Here is an 18,347-nt window from a genome sequence, read left to right as displayed (position 1 = left end):
AGAAGTTGGAAATGAAAGTTAATTGTAAACCAGAATGAATTTAGCTGTATGTAGACTCTAAATTCAAACAACACAATTCAAAAAAGGGAATCGCATTGATAAATCACTTGTCAATCCTATAAGAACATCTTTGTCAAGGAGACAATGCCAGTACTCATAGGGATGTTTCCAAGGAGATTCCACACAAAAAACAGTGTTCTCCAGCTAGAAATGTTTAGCATGAGACTGCTTATAATGCACAACAATCTCAGATATACCACATCTTTCCTATCCTCAAAATTCAAGCAAACTGGGCATATGAATAGCTGATAATTGTAAAAGGTTTTGAACTGGACAGATTAAGAATGTATGAGTTATACTACTACATGTTAACTATTACATTTATGCCTCTAAACATGGCATGCGCCCTGGTCAGGCAGAATGCACACATAATAGATGAAGCTCTAAGCCCTAGGTGTGACAGAGGAGAATCCTCCAAGCCTGTGATGACATGTGCTGGTCCTGTACAGCAGACAGCTGTAAACACATAAGGAGATGAATGTGCTCCTCTTGCCTCCACAGCTAGTTGGTAATACTCTGCCTCCAGCAGCTGGTTGCGGAGCCGAGTCACGGCTGTAGGCTGTAGAATGTCATCCAGGGAAGGTATATACTTGTAATTAGCAGTCACCAAGATCTTCAGCACATCCACTTTGCTGATGTAGCTATGGAGGGATTTGGACACAACAGCTGACTGAATGTTAAAATATTTTTTTTATTCTTTAATGAATGTAGCATGTAGTCCTAATTCACAGAGCAAACAAGATACTGAAAATGATTAATCTGACAGCATGGAATTAATTTTATTTGCAAAGCAAAATGCTTCCTGATCTTTGTTTAGATACACACTAGGTTGTATACTCTATCAGATTTGTAAAAAATTTAGAAAATCAAAATTAAAAAAGACTAATACATTCTTGTTTTCCTGACATTCCAGGGGTGTTTGTTTGAAAGGACGTTTCAAACGTCACTACTGTTCAGACAATTTCAGAATAATAATAATTCAATAATAATAATAATTTCGTACAGTAAAATTGAAAGGATCTTGGAACATTTGACAACAATATATGAAACTTTAAAAGTGTTTATTAAAACGCAAATCTTCCATTAGAACTGTGACTGCTCCTTCTCCCACAATGCATTTCTTCTCCTGTCTTGTTTACCTATCACACAGGGCCAGGTCCTGACTCTGCCCCACTTTGACAAACATGACTTTGGCACTGAAAAGCAGCTGCTTCATGATGTCGATGAGAAGTCGGGCATCTACCTCCGGGTTATTGAGCCCCTGAGACAACTCACGGCACTGTTCGATTAGCTGGTGCCCACAGGCTATGTGGTTACTGTGCAGGTTCAGGATAGCGACGCAGAGAGAGGCGCTGGGAGCCTGGATTATAAAACAGAAAACGTGACCCGCTCATTGAGATTAACTCAGAAGAATTAAACATTGCAAAATGTTTAACAGAATATTCAGACTTATTTATCTCAGTGCTTGTAATTAAATTTAATAAACTGAAGATTTATTTTAGCATGTCCCAGTTTAGTTTCTTACAAAATCAAATCAATTGCAAATTCCTGTCTAATATGATTTCTGCTAAAATGGAGAAAAGTGCACAATAGTGATGCACGGGTCAGCTTTTTTTTTACCCACACCCGCCTGCTGTTGTGAGAAACAAACCCACAGCTGCCCGACCCAATCTAAATTCTTTTTGTTTTAACTCGAGCCAGCCTGTCCTGCGGGTAAACCCACACCCGGCTGCGAGTGTGAGTCAACTCGCACTTCATTACTGCACAACTCTTACTGGAACTTTTCCTAATTTTGTATGAAACTTTTATAAACTTTTATAAACCAATTCAAGTGCAATCCCCGGTTTATCTCTGGCTCCAGCTGTTACAAGTGTGGAGGAGCTCACCTGCTCGTAGTAGAACTCGCTGCGCTCAATTTCATTCTCAGCCTCATTCAGGCCCAGCTTGTGCTGCCTCAGAGGCATCTCAGGCAGCTGCAGGATACTAGCAAAACCCACATCCCCAGGACAGGGGCTTCCAGACACTGCACATTCAAACACCATCACAAAATCAGGGGAGAAAGTTCAATACCATTCAATCCCACCTTCTAACCTCCAACAATATTTTTAACAGCATTCTGACTTTCTTTTAATGTTTCCAATACAGACACTAAAAAGCCCTATTCTGCTTAAATTCTCAAATTTTAAAACTATAAGACACTCTGTATCTCCAAGCAGTTTAATCTTTTATTCATTTCTGTCTTGGGATTGTCAGCTTGAGTGTAGAGCATGTTCTTTGGGGGTCATTTGTTTACTTTTCTGACTACTGGTAGCTACTCATATCAAATGCAATGCAATTCCATAGAATGTTACAATGAATCTGTAACAGTTTTTCTATTTGCACCAGAGCCAACAGATACAATGAGGAAAGTGATGTGCCAGAACCATAGGAAAGTGTACATTACAAACAGTAAAAAAACAGCTTAGAGGTCCATTTGTAGGAGGTAAATGTTGCCAATTTGTGTTTCACATCAGCTTGCCCAGTAACATACAGTATGTGCAAATAAGTTAACATAATGTCGCAGGCCTTTACCTGTAGTCAGCACCTTCGGTTGCTGAGGTAACAAGATTGGTTTTGGATCTCTGTTGAGACCTGTCTACGCCCTGAGTATTTCACAATATTCTACTAGTGGAACTCAACTAGAAATTATACAATTATTTAATAAATTCAGCTTTCATGTTTTTTTGTGTTGCTTCAGTGTCACTTCAGCTTCACTCCAGAATTGAGAGCTGTCTTGTGTCTGCTGTGAAAGGGCCAGGGCTTGTCCTTGAATGGGTACAATAAGCAACAGAGCTCTTCCAACCTTTCACCACTGCAGCGCTCTTACCTTCTTCTGGTTCTGACTCTTCCTCTGCACTGCAACAGAAAAAAGTATTTTCAATGCTGGTCTTGAACACAAATGTAATAAAAACCATATGTGGAATTGTTTTTTAAACAAGTAATAAGTAACATGAGAGTGAAAACAAGCCTAAGTCACTACTTTGCTAAAACGTCTTGTTTTGCTGCACGCATGTACTGTAGCATATCAAAAACCCAAATGTCAACTCCCTATTCCCAGGACTCCCTGTTCCCTCTCTCAAAAACGTTACACAACATTTAGCACAGCAAGGAGCATTGTGAACTTGTCAGGATGACAACTACAAGGAAAACTGAAGACTGGCTACTTGATTCAGGAGGGGGCACCCTAAACTTAGTGGAGCTTTGCATTTGGGAACCTGGAGCAGCCTCATTATAAGCATGTAATTCCAACAATAAAATCAATCTGATAAAGGATATTTTCTAAGAATATCTCATGGATGATCCATTTAAAAATCTCTGTAACATCAGGTAAACAGAAATTAGAATGAAATCTGTTGTCTTTCTTAGGGAGCAGCAGGATCTGGACAGTTGTAGCAACACACTACTGCAGGGTTAATATAACACTCTAGTGATGCATAACCCCGGCAATTTATATTCCCTGCTAGTAGCTCTCTGAGGGCAATTTTCAAGTGATGCCATGAAGACAACACAGCATAACTACTTATGCCTATTAGATATACTGGAACTATTTTTATATTGGCTTGTGTAACCTTCAGATCCAGAGCAGAAAGGAAGAAGTTCTGTAAGAGAAGCCAGGCTTTCAGCAGTCCTTACAGCTGATAGAAGAAGTTGTAGCACTGGTCACAGACACGCACCGCCTCATCCCTGCACCCCTCCACCTGCATCTTCCTACTAGAGCAGGAATTACACACCAGCCGGCCACAGCGCCTGCAGTGGTGACGTCTGTTGAACTGGGAACAGGAAACAATTATTAAGGATTTCTTGCACTGACACAGCATGTTTTATCCAAAAAAGATCACAAGCACTTTACATATAGGAATGGATCCACTTAATTTCATCCACCACTGACATGCAGCAGCTAGCTGGGTGTCACAAAGCTGCCATTCAGCAGCAGCAACTCCATTAAAATGCAGATCAGGGGGAGAAGTGAGTAACTGTTTCACCAGTTGGATTAAAGGAGAATTTTAGGAAGGCCAGATTGTAAATGTAAATCCAGAGTGAAGTTAAGCCAGGGCAGCAATTATAGTAACAAAGAACTGACAGTCACCTGGTTGTGCTACTGTATGCGAGTGACCACAGCACAAAACATACAGACATTTGCATTCTATTTGTTTGCTATTTAGTTTCTAAAAAAGTCACTTACTGTATGGGGACAATCTCGCAGTCTAACAGGAGTTAAATCTAATTTTGTCCCTGACAGCAATACATTTCCCACCACACTCAAAATCAGATCTATCTGATTATTATCTTTGTGGAGACTTTCCACTTACAGCTATTAATTTTTTCTATTCAATACCTGATATTGAATGGTAAAATACCTGATAAAATGGAACTCCACACTGGGTGAAAGGGGTCTGTGTCATGAGTTACTATCTTTATGGGCACATTTTATCAATTTCTTTCCTACATTTATATGTATATATGACACCTCAACTTCCAGCTCCCAGATAGCACAACGTTACATTGCCACTCCTTGACTTCCCAGGCCTCTCTTTAATATTCCTGATATCTTTGACCAGCACCTCTTTCCCTTCTAGGAGTAGCATTTCAAAATGACGAGATGTAAGAGAACATCTAAGGAGATTTCTAATTCCGCTTTTTGCCTAAATAATTGTATAATCTAACATAAGGAGTGTTTTGTGCTGTATATACATAATGTCTGACTTCCCACAGGCACTTAGGATCACTGAACTGACCTATTATTTTTGAGGTTTGGAGGTCTGATTTTCACCATACTTTTAATTTGTTCTTATTCTCAATTTTTAACATTATTTTTCCAATTCATACATTTATTTTAAATTTGACTAATACTTCTTGTGTCTGCAAGATTCTGAGTTTGTTAAATACATAATCTGTCTTTAGGGTTTGTAAAAACCAGACTGCAAACATCCATAGCTTGGACAAGTACTCCAAATTAACTGCCTATGTGAACACATTGCAAAAGCTTTTCAAACATCTGGTTATTGTGACTGCAATTGAAATAGGTCTGACTGGAATAGAATAGTTAGTGGAATAGAATAGTGGAATAGTTACTTGGCAAGGCTTGCCCAAAATGGAGAGTGACTGTTACTCAGTAAAACCTTCTCACCATGGTGAACTGCTCCTTCCTGCATGCCATACACACGGACTGGCTGTGGTCAGGGACCCAGTTCCTCTTATCTGGGGGTTTTCCAGGGGGGGTGAACTCAGTGGGAGGCTTCAGCCTATGAGTCATCCGCTCTCGGTCTCGAGGAGTGGAGGGTTTCTGCAGCAGGGTGCCGCCTAAGAATAGAGGAGTTCTGTAAGTTATAACACCTCCTCATGATTCAGTGTGTAAAGGTATTTGCTTAGTAGAGAGGACAGGTCAAATTCACTGGATCAAGTCTGGGCTAAACTTTTAGAAAGATTTCAAGTCAATTCCTGAAATGACAGTACACAAGGAGCCACTACACTACAGCATGAATGTGTTCCACACAGGTGGACCTGACGGTTACCTCAAGAATACCTGTTACGCTTCCCACAGACAATTATATGGGAAAAAAACTCCTCAATGACTAAAGTTTGTGAAAGGGAAATCTAAAATGATTAATTAAACTTATCATTAGCCAAAACAGTCTTTGACACTAAATGACAAGAATTAAAGATCACTGCAGTAGCGGCAATGCTTATTAATAAGCCAGAATTAAGTGTTGCTGTGCTTTCCTAAATGAGGCCCCATCTCTCTACCTCATCTGTGTGGCTGCACCACAGAGAAGCTATTCATGCAGTTCTGATGTAAAGTGTTTTCCCTCCGATAAGGAGCAGCTCCCAAATTGGGATCCGCCCAGCCATGCTGGCTATCATGATCAATGGCCATTCCTGGCACCTATCTGTCTGTGAGATTCCTGGGAACATCTGGATTGCAGTCCTAGATGTCAGAGGTCATTGTTACTCATCTCTCACCTTGACCAACCAATCCAGGAACCTGTAGGGCGTAGTAACCCCACGTGGGTCTCAGATGCCCATTTTGGTCCTAGTTTAAAAGACTTAGAACTTCGCTTCTCCGGCCATTTTCACACCCTCAGAGACAATCACGTGACGACCAATGTTGTCTGTATAGGGACCGGAATCTTGATTCGGCAAAGTGACAGCCCAGGGAATGCCTGTACATATGTATTCAAATTGCTACCCGTCAATGTGGATGCTTTGCTTAATCACCAAAGTAAACGTTTGGACTCTTGTTGACAATCTGAATAAGTTTTATTCAGCAGTAGCTCTATGCTGGAAGCAAACCCAACTTTCTTACCCCAAAAGAGTGACTTGCTCGGACCCGCGGCCACCCTCTATGCATGGAGAGTTTCTACTAGTTTGCCAGACTACTAGTAGGTCCCTGAAAGAGACACTGTCTAGCGCGTTGCTGACAGCAGGAATCTCTCCTCCTAATTTCTCTAACTCAGAACAGCATCAGGACTGGCACCAAACCAGAGGACGCTGGGACGACACCTATAGGATGCCACTGCGACAGAGTTTGCCAGCTGGTTTTTGGTGTCTATCCTGGGAAACCCAAATCCATATACAGGGGATAAGTAAACCCAATGTTCTACATTGAATCTCAAGAATTCAATTGTTACCTCAACATAAGTTGATGTCAATTTAATTCATAGGAGTAATGTATTTACTTTTGAGTAATGTAGAAGTAGCATTAGTGAGACTGATTAAGGATAGTATAGCCGAACGGTATACTGAAGCATATTCTTTGTTTGTATGTCTTCATGATTATATACCTTGCATTTTGATAACCCTCACAGTACGATCTGCCATCTGCATCCAGACAGGCTGTTATATGTTTTATATGCAAAATTTATGTATTAATAAATGTATCTTGTGTACTAAATCCATGTGTGTGTCGCAGATCAATTGATTTTCTAATAGCCATATAAGATTCACCTTGTGGTTACTGCTACAATTAATAAATTGTCCCAGTAAATTCACAAAACGCCTACACTACTATATACTGGGTATTGCAGGGCTATGTAGTAGAGGTATAAAGGCAGGATATGTCAGCCATCTTTTGTGGAAAATCATGGTGTGCTTCTGTGAGTCCTAAAAGGGCAGTGTGAAAATGCAGTACCTCAGAAGAAATGCAATAACCATAGGCTTTAAAACTGAATCCTCACTTTCATAAGTCAATGATTTGATTGAATGCAGAATAATTTGTCTAGATCTGAAAAGGTATAGATTGACAAAAATCTAAATAAATCAAGATCTTAAAGTTAAACCTACAATTTAAAGTAAGAATGAACACAAGATGACACTTATCCCCCACCCAAGAGCAAAGAACATGGGGTACAAACTGTTGTCAAATACGATAAACAAGTGTACAGGCTCGTACCTGGAATAGGAGGGGACACTGACTCTCCTGCAGGTGCTGAAGAAAAGCTGTCTTGGCCAGGATTCTGATTCAGGAGGTCCTGCAGACTGATCACAGAGTCTAGAGACAGTGGGGAGTACAAATACTTAACACTCATCTGACACCATGGTGCACACCATTATAGAACAATATCAACAACCAATGCTTTTGCTAAATCACAGAGATTAAAAAGGTAGAGATTAGATTCGATTTAGAGATTTTGCCTCTAAAGCAATTGAGATTACACTTTGTTCCAATCTACAGACCATCACATGCAAAAGTATTGCATTTTAGATACTGATAGCAATACCAATCACAAGATGAAAAGAGGATGTGACTAATTCTCAGTTCTCCCCACACTTACAGGTCAAAGCAACCAAGTTAAAACTGAGCTGACTGTTAGTGTATCATTAAATGACTGGAACACATCCTAACATAAGGTGTAAAAGTTAAACCATGTAAGCTTAAACAGCAGAGGCAACCACATTCATTTATTTTGTTGAGGGTTGATGATAAAGTAATCTCTGTGTGATCCCACATCTTGTCCTTGTAAGAGGACTTTCAACTACCTCACCAGAAAGAAAACCTGTGACTCAGATGTCTCTGTAAGACAAGCAGTGGTATGTTTTTGAAGCCCTGGCATGTAAGCCAGCTTGCATGATAACATGACAACATGGCATTAGGTGCTGCCCTAATTGTGGGGAAAAAAACAAAACACAGTATCTTAGGTTGCACGGTATGAGAAGACATTAGACGTCAGTAATAATTTCTGAATTCTTATGATGGAACAGTCTTTAATATCTTCAAGGAGAGCACTATTTTATGACAGCCTACCATAAAAATTAAAAAACTAGAAGCAAGATTTATAAAAATCAAGCAGGAAACTAAAAAATATAAGATGTGTGTTTGTTTCTGATCAATTCTTGAGTAAGAGCAGTTTGATTGACTGCCTGCTGACCTGATCTGGTTCTCTCCCGCAGTGAGAAGGGAAATTCCAGGGCTTTGTTGGCATAGTTGGACAGCAGGCTGTCAATGTCCTTTCCAGTGAAGCCGGCCTCCTGGCCGACTAGCAGCTGCTGCAGAGTGCGAACGGCCAGGGCAGCCCAGTCTACCTTCATGTTCATGAGCAGCTGCTCCAGCATCAGCAGAGGGCTGCATAGCAGGTGAAAGTAATCCTGCCGAGCCACCTCGGGCAGTAACAGCAAGAGCTGTGGCACAAAGGAAACCAATTCAAGCGCAGTTCCAGACAGTCCTCAAAACTGGGTCTGGTCAGGACTGCAACTAGAGTCCTATAGATCAGGGGTTCTCCATGTCTGCTCAGCTCAGGTGTTTCTCAGCTGGTAATCACGGATACTACTAATTAATATTGTGCTTGCTCAGACTTCTGTTTACCTGTTCAGGCACTTAATCCTTAGTTTAAAAAATACCCCCACTTAAAGCACAGTGATCCATAAAATTCAGCATATGCATACATTTATGCAATAATCTAGCATTTCCATCCTTATTTCTGTTTAAGTATCTATTAACAATAAGGTGATTAATTTCCGGTGAACAGATGTGGGAATGACAATATATTATACAATGTGTTTTCTCAAACACAATTGTGTTTTTAATGGGTGCAACCGATTAAATTACAGCTAAATACAGGCAGTACTGAAACTCAGAAACTGACACAGGGTAGTCTTTGAATTGGCTCTTCTCATGAGGGATATTTGACCAATCCTGTATTCAGAACCTCTCCAGCTCATTATTTGTGAGCTGATTATAATTTTCTTTCCTCAGCTCATACTATAAATATTCTGCTAGAGACTGTGATGACCAAATAAGAATACTGACTTTGATGTGTTCTTGGCTTTTTCCATTATATTTGCTGCAGACTTTGTATTGTTATTTTGCTGTAAAGGCCACTTGTGACTAAGCTTGAGCTTCTCGACAGAAGACACCGTTTTTATGCTACAATATCTAGGTAAAATTCAGAGTCTGTCCTTCAGTTCTAATGAAGACCCAGGATCATATGAACCTAAAGCAGCACAAAATCATTTGATTTTCAGAGGGCTGAAACTCTTTTCAACAAAAGTTTTATTTTTCTCTGGTAATCATATAGTACTTCTGAAGATACTGATACCATAAACTTAGTTTCTTTCATCCATCCACTTATGATCTCACTCAACTTTGAAGTGAATAACATGCTGTTTGGTAAATTCATGTCTTCCCATGTCGGAACTCTAAGAGACCTTGGAATCAAGAGGAGGCACAGTTTTTTCCACGGAGGACTCCCAACCGTTGCCCTTTGGTGTGAGCTCCCAAATCACTTTTTTGACCCCATTTTGGATAAAAGTTTCTTATGCTCTTATATGCATTTAGAGAGTATGAATAAATATTAATGTTTTATATTTAGAAATATAGGTAAATATTCTTTACATTTATATGAATGTTATATTAAGAACTCCTTTGCAGACATTTTAATTAATAAATTGTGAAAGATCTAAACAGTGTATTTTCTTTGCCTAATTAGCTTTCAGCTCTAGGTCATTAAAGGTATTAATACTTTTGGAGGCTATTTATTGTACAGTAGAGACTTCAGTGCGTGAGGTGTCTATGGAGGTACAGCTCCTGCATACAGGAACCCAATAACCAAGGTCTTCCAACAGCTACACTGCAGGAAAGTGCTGAAATATCCCTATGCTTCCCACCATTTCCTGCTCGTGTTCTCACCTTGGAACCGATGCGCATGGCTTGGATCTCACACTGGCGAGTTAAGGTCATGCTGCTCTGGAACTGCGATGTGAGGTAGTCAGCCAGGAAGTGGCAAACGGCCAGGCCATGCCGCTGGTCCAGGGCACACTCACTGACCTGCAGACGCAGTGCAGGGCTGGACAAGCTCTCCAGCAGCTCCGAAAACAAACAAAAATGGAAAACTTCTGTTAAAATCTTCAATATTTCATTGACAGAAAAATAGTTTACAGAATTACAGTCAATAAAAGAGAGGTGGCCAATACAACTCTTGTAATCTTGGTGACAATCAGTTCCCTCAAAAGTTCACTGTGCATTCAATACTTTATAGGTGAAGTGTTAAGTATTTTTTCATTCCATTTATTACAAAACATAAAGAGCTGTCTTAAAGCGATATCTGATGTTAACGGTAGTCTGTTTAAATTAGGGAGCCTAAAGATTCTGCAGACAAAAATGTTTAACAAGGTTACATTTCTACAGAGTTCCTGGGAGCCCTGGAATAAAAATAACTTAATCTCTAAAACAGACACTGAATTTCACAGAGTCTGCAATTTATAAACAACAAGTTTATATAAATGGTCCTTATTTCACCAGACTATGATGGCATCAAGGGTGCAATTTCCAGGCTCACTGCCTAAAAAGCAGTACCTCAAAAGCTTCTTCGGTGAGGCCTCTGTCGAGCAGGTGAAGCAGGTGGTCTATCTGCAATCTGAGGAGAAGCTCTGGAGAAATGGGGTGCAGCTCAACCCACTTCTCACAGAGCTCAAACTCCTGTAGGGAACACACAACTCATCAATGAAGCACAGCCTGCAAGTGCCTTTGAGAACCTGCCCCTGAGAACCTGCTATTTCACTTCTGCATTTCTAGGTTACAATACTCTTTATCTATATCTTGTCTTTTAATAATAACTACTTATGTATAGTACAGTGCTTTTTAACCCAAAGGATCCAAAATACTTTAAATATTGTAAGGGTCTCATATACCATTGAAAGGGTGGCTGTAGTATGTTTTATCAATTCTTTTTGAAAGCTTTTGGGTATCAGTCAGGGAAAAGGATGGATTGAACAGAGCTTGAGAAGAAAGTTCTATTGGCCAGGGCTTTTTGGGTAGAGCAGACTAAAGACCAGGCTTACATTGGCCCTCAGGACCACGGACATCACCACCTCAGGCGTCCTGGTGGAATCCCTCTGCAGGTCCTGCCATTCAGTCCAGGGCAGGGTGTCACTCAGACTGAGGATCTGGGAAAGAAAGAAAAAGAAAAGGCAGAACATGCTGTTTTTTACTGAGAACTGAGCAACTTTAACAACTTCAATGTTAATCATACCAAGGTGGCCATACAGGCTGGTACTCAATAATAGATTTTACCACCATACTGAGTTTTCTCCTGCCGTTATTCTAGTGAGATAAAATCACAAAGAAATTGAAAAGGGTCACTTAAATCTTTCGGGACTGATGCCGGTGAGCCGAGGACATGCTGCTCTAGAACGATGTTGTAAAGCAGAATGCCAGACCAGGTCACTGCCGAGTTACTGAAGTAACAATACCTGAGTAACAATAGCGGTCCTGTTTTCATAATGTTTCGAAGCAAAGCAAACATAAACCATTGCTGTTTAGCAACAACCACAGATACTGTGGTATAAGGGTCCTAAAAATTTTCTTCATAGAAACTTACATGTACATTAATGCCACCATAAACTGCCAACGAAAAGCCCCAGGGCTGAAAAACTATTTCACCAATATACAACCTGTCACTTACCACCAGTACTCATACTTGGGTTCTCACAGCTCAGAGTGGACCCTTACCTTCTGGTAGACCTGTAGCTCTTGTTTCTTTAGTTCCAGTTTGCCCCTTAGCTCTGGTGCCGTCTCTGTGGCACTAAGGCAGTACAGGAGCACTTCCAAACTCGCTTCCAGAGGCCACTTCTTTAAGCACTCAAGGGCCAGCCTGGCTCTCAGATCAGGGTGCTTCACTCGGAACACATGCTTTATTCCATCAGGCTCTGCAGAGGACAGTGAAACTGTATGTATACCGGGTATGAAGTGTTAATATTTAGATTTTGGTGTATATGTAGCCAATGGCAAAGGCAGCTGCCCAACAACGATGGGCAGAGCCAGTGATCAAAACCCTGATTAAGTCTCATGATTCATTATTCAAGTACAAACATCTGATTGCAAGCTCATTACCAGGGTCTATACTCATACTCAGATCCACCTTTTACAGCCGATACTTTGAACAGTTTTTAACAATTAAATAGCTACAGTAGGTTGAATTCTACAGCAAAATAATAAAACTAGCAGGTAAATTTTCTTTAATTCATCCATCCATTTTCTAACCGCTTCATCCGATTCAGAGTCACAGGAGAGCTGGAACCTATCACCGCAAGCAAACAGATGCAAGGCAGTATACATGGATGCCAGTCCATTTTGCAAGGCAGACACACAGACGGAAACAAACATGCAAGGTGGTACTCAATAATAGATTTTACCACCGTACTGAGTTTTCTCATTTCTCATTCTGCTGTCATTCCAGTGAGATAAAATCACAAAGAAATTGAAAAGGGTCACTTAAATCTTTTGGGACTGATGCTGGCGAGCTGAGGACATGCTGCTCTAGAACAATGTTGTAAAGCAGAATGCCAGACCAGGTCACTGCCGAGTTACTGAAGTAACAATACCTGAGTAACAATAGCGGTCCTGTTTTTATAATGCTTTGAAGCAAAGCAAACATAAACCATTGCTGTTTAGCAACAACCACAGATACTGTGGTATAAGGGTCCTAAACTTACATGTACATTAATGTCACCATAAACTGCCAACTAAAAGCCCCAGGGCTGAAAAACTATTTCACCAATATACAACCTGTCACTTACCACCAGTGCTCGTACTTGGGATCTCACAGCTCAGAGTGGACCCTTACCTTCTGGTAGACCTGCAGCTCTTGTTTCTTTAGTTCCAGTTTGCCCCTTAGCTCTGGTGCCGTTTCTGTGGCAGACCACTCACACCAGGGCAAATTTTCCTAGAAACCAATTACCCTAGTGGTATGTTTTTGGATTGTGAGAGGAAATCGGAGCACCCAGGAGAAACCCATGCGAACACAGGGAGAACAAACTCCACATAGCCCTGGAATTGAATCCAGGGCTCCGGTGCTGTGAGGCAGCAATGCTAACCACAGCACCACCATGCAGCCCTGATTTTCTGTAATATGCTAAAGAATCACATTTATTCAGTATTATGAGAATTTAGGAACATTAACAATGTTTAAATTGATTTTGATACTTAATATCACTGTTTACAGAAATAATAATAAGACCTTTACAAAGAGCATACTTCTGTATTTCTTCCAGAATATTGGAAAATTTACCAGATTTCTGTGAGGTGTGTTTAAGTAAATTTCTGTTTCATCCTTGAGAAAAGAGATCAAACTGAGATCCTGATGTCAGCGACTGCAGCAGTAGTAGTTGAACCACGCATCACCCCCTAGTCTCTGTAAGTCTCTTTGTATAAAAGTACCCTTATCATCCCAATTAATGTGTAAAGCCAGGCTTTAAAGCTATGCAACAGTTTTAGATAATGAAAACATCAATCAGCTGTGAATGAGGTCATCATTGCCCCACTTCAGAGATGAATTTGCACACTCAGCACCTGTCACTGAAAACCTGGAGAAACACAGACGCTCTAGGACTTGGGTTAGGGATTCCTGGGTAAGCTATCAAACTGACTGAAGACTCACCATCCACTGCTGCGCAACTCAGTACAATGTCTTTCAATGGCCCAACTCCCTTGTGCTCTTGACCATACAGCTCCAAGACACACAGAGCTCTGCCAATGTCCTTGGAGGACAGTGCCTGCTGGAAGGCATCAGTGGCAACACTGCGCGTGGACCCACAGTGCAGGCCAGAGAATGCCAGGCTGGTGCTGGACTTGCCACATAGCGCAGCTACCAGCCCACTGCCCTCCAACTGATTACCCACCACCGGCTCGCAGATGACATGGAGGAACCCCTGCAGAACAGGGAATTCCCTCAGGAGCTGCTCGCACTCCTTTGAAATCTGCTCCATGTCCAGTGGGGCCTCCCTCTTGCCACGAAACTCTCTCCAAGAGGACAGCCCGGACTTGGCGACTCTGGTCCCCTTAGAAGTACTCAGACAGGCGACGACGGCTAGCAAGCTGGAGCAGGACTTTAGAAAGCTCAAGGCAGAGGGTGTGAGAAAGAGTTGTGTAGAGCTGCCACCAGGAGACAAAGGTGGAGAGCTGGGCTCTTCACTCTCCTCACTGGGTTTCGGTAGCAGGGGTAATGTTGTGCCCAGGTGGGACACATGCTGCTGAGCATATTGCTGCAGGAGTGCTGTGATGCCATCCAGGAGAGCTGGATCCTGTCGTTGTCTGCGGGTATCCCAGAGTGGAAGACTCTCACAGCAGCGCTGGACTATCACCTGCTGAACGCTGATGTTCAGCTCCTCCTGGTGCAGCAAAGAGGACAGCCTGCTCAGCATACAGGATACAGGTGGAAAAAATGAAAAATAAGTATCTTATAAGACATTTACCCACATAAAATACTGTATTATTATAACCATTATAATAATACTATAACCATTCTATAACCATTATGCAAACTGCATTTTTACAAACTATCATGAAATGGTTAGAATGCTAGAAAAGTTTACAAGATAATTCAGTACGGTCAGGACTGGGTGAGGAAGAGGCAACGCTAGGCAGTCACTTCCACCCGGTTTGTTATTTTGCATCTTTGGAATTTACTGCTGTTTTCACACTATGGCTGCTATGATTTATGAAAGTATAGCACAAGAGTAATGACAACCTTTTTTGGGGGGCAAAATCAACAAGAAGCTTTGCTTCTGTTGGGCGATTGCTAAAGAATATTTTTACAATTTAAAAATTGTTAACATTCCCTAAAACTCACTTTCCAGTTTTTAAAACCCAGTTTAGGTTATGGGTTCCCTACACATCTTCATACATGGTCAATTAATTGGAACGTCTGGTCTTTAATAGATTTACCCTATTTTGAACATATTTAGGACACTTTTACGACGATTTAAGTGTTCCTATATTTTTTAGTAATTATACCTTTTAAGCAATTTACTGAGTGATTTTAACAAATCTTGCATTCTACCACAAACACAAGTAGTGCTCTTTATTCCATATTAGAGTCTGTAACATGAAAATGGCCAGGAGGGAAAAAAATATGATATTCATGTGAAGACTGGCTGCTTCCAGCATAATAGAAAGGAAATTAATGTTGACCTGCTGACAGAAAGGAAGTAGCAGCAAAAGAAGCAAGGGATCTGCTCTCACCCACCTGTCTGGGGGCACCTGCCTCTCAAACAGCAAGTGAGTGAGGTGCTGGGATGGGGTCTGCTGCAGCACCAGGAGGGGATTCCCCAGCTTCACCTCACAGCCCAGCTCTGCTTCCAGAAATAGAGAGAGACATTACAACTGTACTGGATACACATGGCTTATGCCTCATGATTCACTCCATGAGGCCTATATTATAACTTTCGCTTAGTCTACATTTTAATTATCCTTTCTTTGCTATACATAACAGTGTTAATCTGACTTGCCCTATAATCTCAATTTTCTTAAAACACTTTAATATCTCTTAAGCTCCCTCTTTCAACTTTCTAATGAAAATCCTAAAATCTCTCTCAACCTTCTTACTCACTATTTCTCTACCACTCTCAGGTCAGCCACTACTTGCAGCTGTTATGACAAAGTGTTCATTACACTGTGCCTCACACCTTAAGGTACTAATGCCTCCTGTAAGCCCTGGGTCAACAAGCTTCTCCTGTTCCTCGGCAGCACACATTCTTCACCTTTAAATCAGGAAATATGAGCCACCATGCACCCTCCTGTCCACAAACTGGAACACACTTCAGTACACCTACAGCATCCTGTGTAATGTATTGTCAAGCTGCTTTAAAGCTTGAAAAGGCTCACAGCAGACTGTAAAGCCAGCCCAGTACAGCTCTAGGAAGAACTAGCTGCAGAGTCCTAACTCCCATTCCCTCTCAGCTGATCCCATTTGATCAGGAATGCCAACACAGGTGCAGAGAAAGGCTCAACTTTCATAAGGGGGCATTACTGCTAACACATTAAAAGCTCAGGTCTAGATAATATGGGCCAACTGAAGAACTAGAGTTCAGTGCTCCCAACAGATGTAGAAGTAAAATGCTGTTGCAAGCTGAGGCTGGTGACAATGGAGGTATCTAAAACTCTACATATAGTGTATAACACCTGGAGTGTAAACATTTCCCTTCCCACTTCAAAGCAGAGGGGATGTTTGCTGAGATGTAGGGGGTCCAGACTCTGTGATCAAAGCAATCCTAAAGTTTACCTTGCTTCACCTTAGTTAATTCAGTTCCGGGTAATTATTAAGTGTCAATCAACAGTCCAGAAAGAGACCATATAAGATCAGATCAAGACAGAGGAAAGATGGGAGAAAAGGGGAAAACAAGGTCAGGCCACATAAGAGAAAGGAGACAGAAACAGATGGATCTTGAAGCTTGTGCCAGGCAAGAGTCCCTGCTCTCCCTGCTTAAGTTTGAACCTTGCTAAGAGAGCTTGCTATTCTGTGGCTTTTAGAGAACTTGGTGTTCTGAGTGAAGAATCTTTTGGTTTAAAACTGTCTCTCCTGCTTAGTGGATGCATTTTAAAGTAGGAAGATAGGCTCCCATTTACTTAGTTGGATCCGGGCTAGAGAGGAAGAGATTTAATCGTAGATTGTACTCTGTTTGGTTTAGAAGGCCTCTGTAGGCATTAAGAGTCACATACTTGGTAGCAGCCTGGGGTTTTCTGGGTGTTCTAGATATATGTCTCTGAAATGCCTTTTCTGTAAACTTATAAATACAGTAAGTTGTGTTTGATATATTTATTTTGTGTGTAGTGTGGTGTGTGTCACTGCCATTGTTAATAAATAGTTATTTAACCAATTGTTCACCAAAGTTGTGCCAGAGAACAAATAATGCACCTCTTCCTATGCCTCTACTTATACCAACCACTCAGGTATGTACTTGGAGAAATGATTTACAAGTAGGGGTTTATATTTATTTTATGTAGGTAGCTTCGACAACATGTGTATGCTGCAAAGGAACAGGTAAAGGTTTATTCGATGCTGAAAAGAGAAGAAAAAAAACAACATTTAGGCTGTGGGGCCTTCTTTGGGTGTCAACAGTGCCCACCCAATGAAGGTTCCACAGCCAAAACGTTGTTTCTTTTCTTCTCTTTTCAGCATGGAATAAATATTTATTTTATTATTGACTAATCCTGATCTGCTTGGGTATTTCCTGATTTTCTCTATTTTTGTAACCCTCCATTTGTAGCAATACCTTTTATTAAAAAAAGCTATTACAACCATTGTTTATACAAGTCATAAAAAAGCTTGTGAACGTTATACAGTGTCTTGCAAAATTATTCAGACCCTTCAAAGGTTTTAAATGTTGCTGGATTACAACTGATACTTAACACTATTTTTCCAATCAGTATTTTTATTGCAAATTCACATGCTCAAACAGAAAATTTTAATGACAAAATTAGTTATTTGTCAACAGATATTTTAAAACTTTAAAAACTGAAATGTTCTGCTTGCATAAGTGTTCAAACCCCACACATTCACATTTGGTAGTGCCACCTTTTACTGCAATAACAGCTTTAAGTCTTTCTTTCTCGCCACCCTCCCATACAAGCCAGTGTAATATAGAGCTCTTGATATAGTTGACCGTTGTTACACCACTCTTAGCCACTGATCTCTGTAGGTTTTTCAAAGTAATTGTTGGCTTCTAAATGCCATCCTTCACAAGTTTCCTTATGGAATATTGAGCCAACAGTGCTCACTGGGATGGATATACAAACACTTTGATACTTTTTGTAACCTTTTTCCTAATAATATCTCCATCTCCAATGCTCTTTAGTGCTCCAATGCTCTTTAAACTGGAGTTTCTATACAGTAAATGTGATAGTCACTACATAGGCAAACGGTGCCAATGGTAAGGCAATCATATCCTAATTAGAGCAATTTCTTTCATGTGTTTGAACTTAGAGCTACCAAAGCACAGTGGTCTGAATGCTTATGCAAGCAGAACATTTCATTTTT

At 40.7% G+C, this 18,347-nt stretch overlaps 1 protein-coding gene across 3 annotated transcripts in view; it reads right to left on the bottom strand.

Annotated features, from left to right (window-relative positions):
- zfyve26 (zinc finger, FYVE domain containing 26) overlaps positions 1-18,347 on the bottom strand; it is a 61,443-nt gene that overhangs the window by 13,798 nt on the left and 29,298 nt on the right. For all 3 annotated transcript variants that reach the window (XM_088924700.1, XM_088924701.1, XM_088924702.1), the window contains 14 exons: positions 15,558-15,663; positions 13,971-14,722; positions 12,044-12,240; positions 11,374-11,478; positions 10,889-11,011; positions 10,223-10,399; positions 8,466-8,715; positions 7,490-7,588; positions 5,228-5,400; positions 3,733-3,869; positions 2,927-2,955; positions 1,947-2,083; positions 1,200-1,420; positions 554-701 (listed from right to left, as the gene is read on the bottom strand). In XM_088924700.1, the coding sequence (XP_088780826.1) occupies positions 554-701; positions 1,200-1,420; positions 1,947-2,083; positions 2,927-2,955; positions 3,733-3,869; positions 5,228-5,400; positions 7,490-7,588; positions 8,466-8,715; positions 10,223-10,399; positions 10,889-11,011; positions 11,374-11,478; positions 12,044-12,240; positions 13,971-14,722; positions 15,558-15,663 (2,654 nt within the window). The remainder of the gene's footprint in view (positions 1-553; positions 702-1,199; positions 1,421-1,946; positions 2,084-2,926; positions 2,956-3,732; positions 3,870-5,227; positions 5,401-7,489; positions 7,589-8,465; positions 8,716-10,222; positions 10,400-10,888; positions 11,012-11,373; positions 11,479-12,043; positions 12,241-13,970; positions 14,723-15,557; positions 15,664-18,347) is intronic.

The sequence above is a fragment of the Atractosteus spatula genome, chromosome 9 (genome assembly GCF_055471065.1).
Source record: "Atractosteus spatula isolate fAtrSpa1 chromosome 9, fAtrSpa1.hap1, whole genome shotgun sequence".
Taxonomy (NCBI): Eukaryota; Metazoa; Chordata; class Actinopteri; order Semionotiformes; family Lepisosteidae; genus Atractosteus; species Atractosteus spatula.
This window is presented reverse-complemented; position numbering and strand designations above follow the sequence as displayed.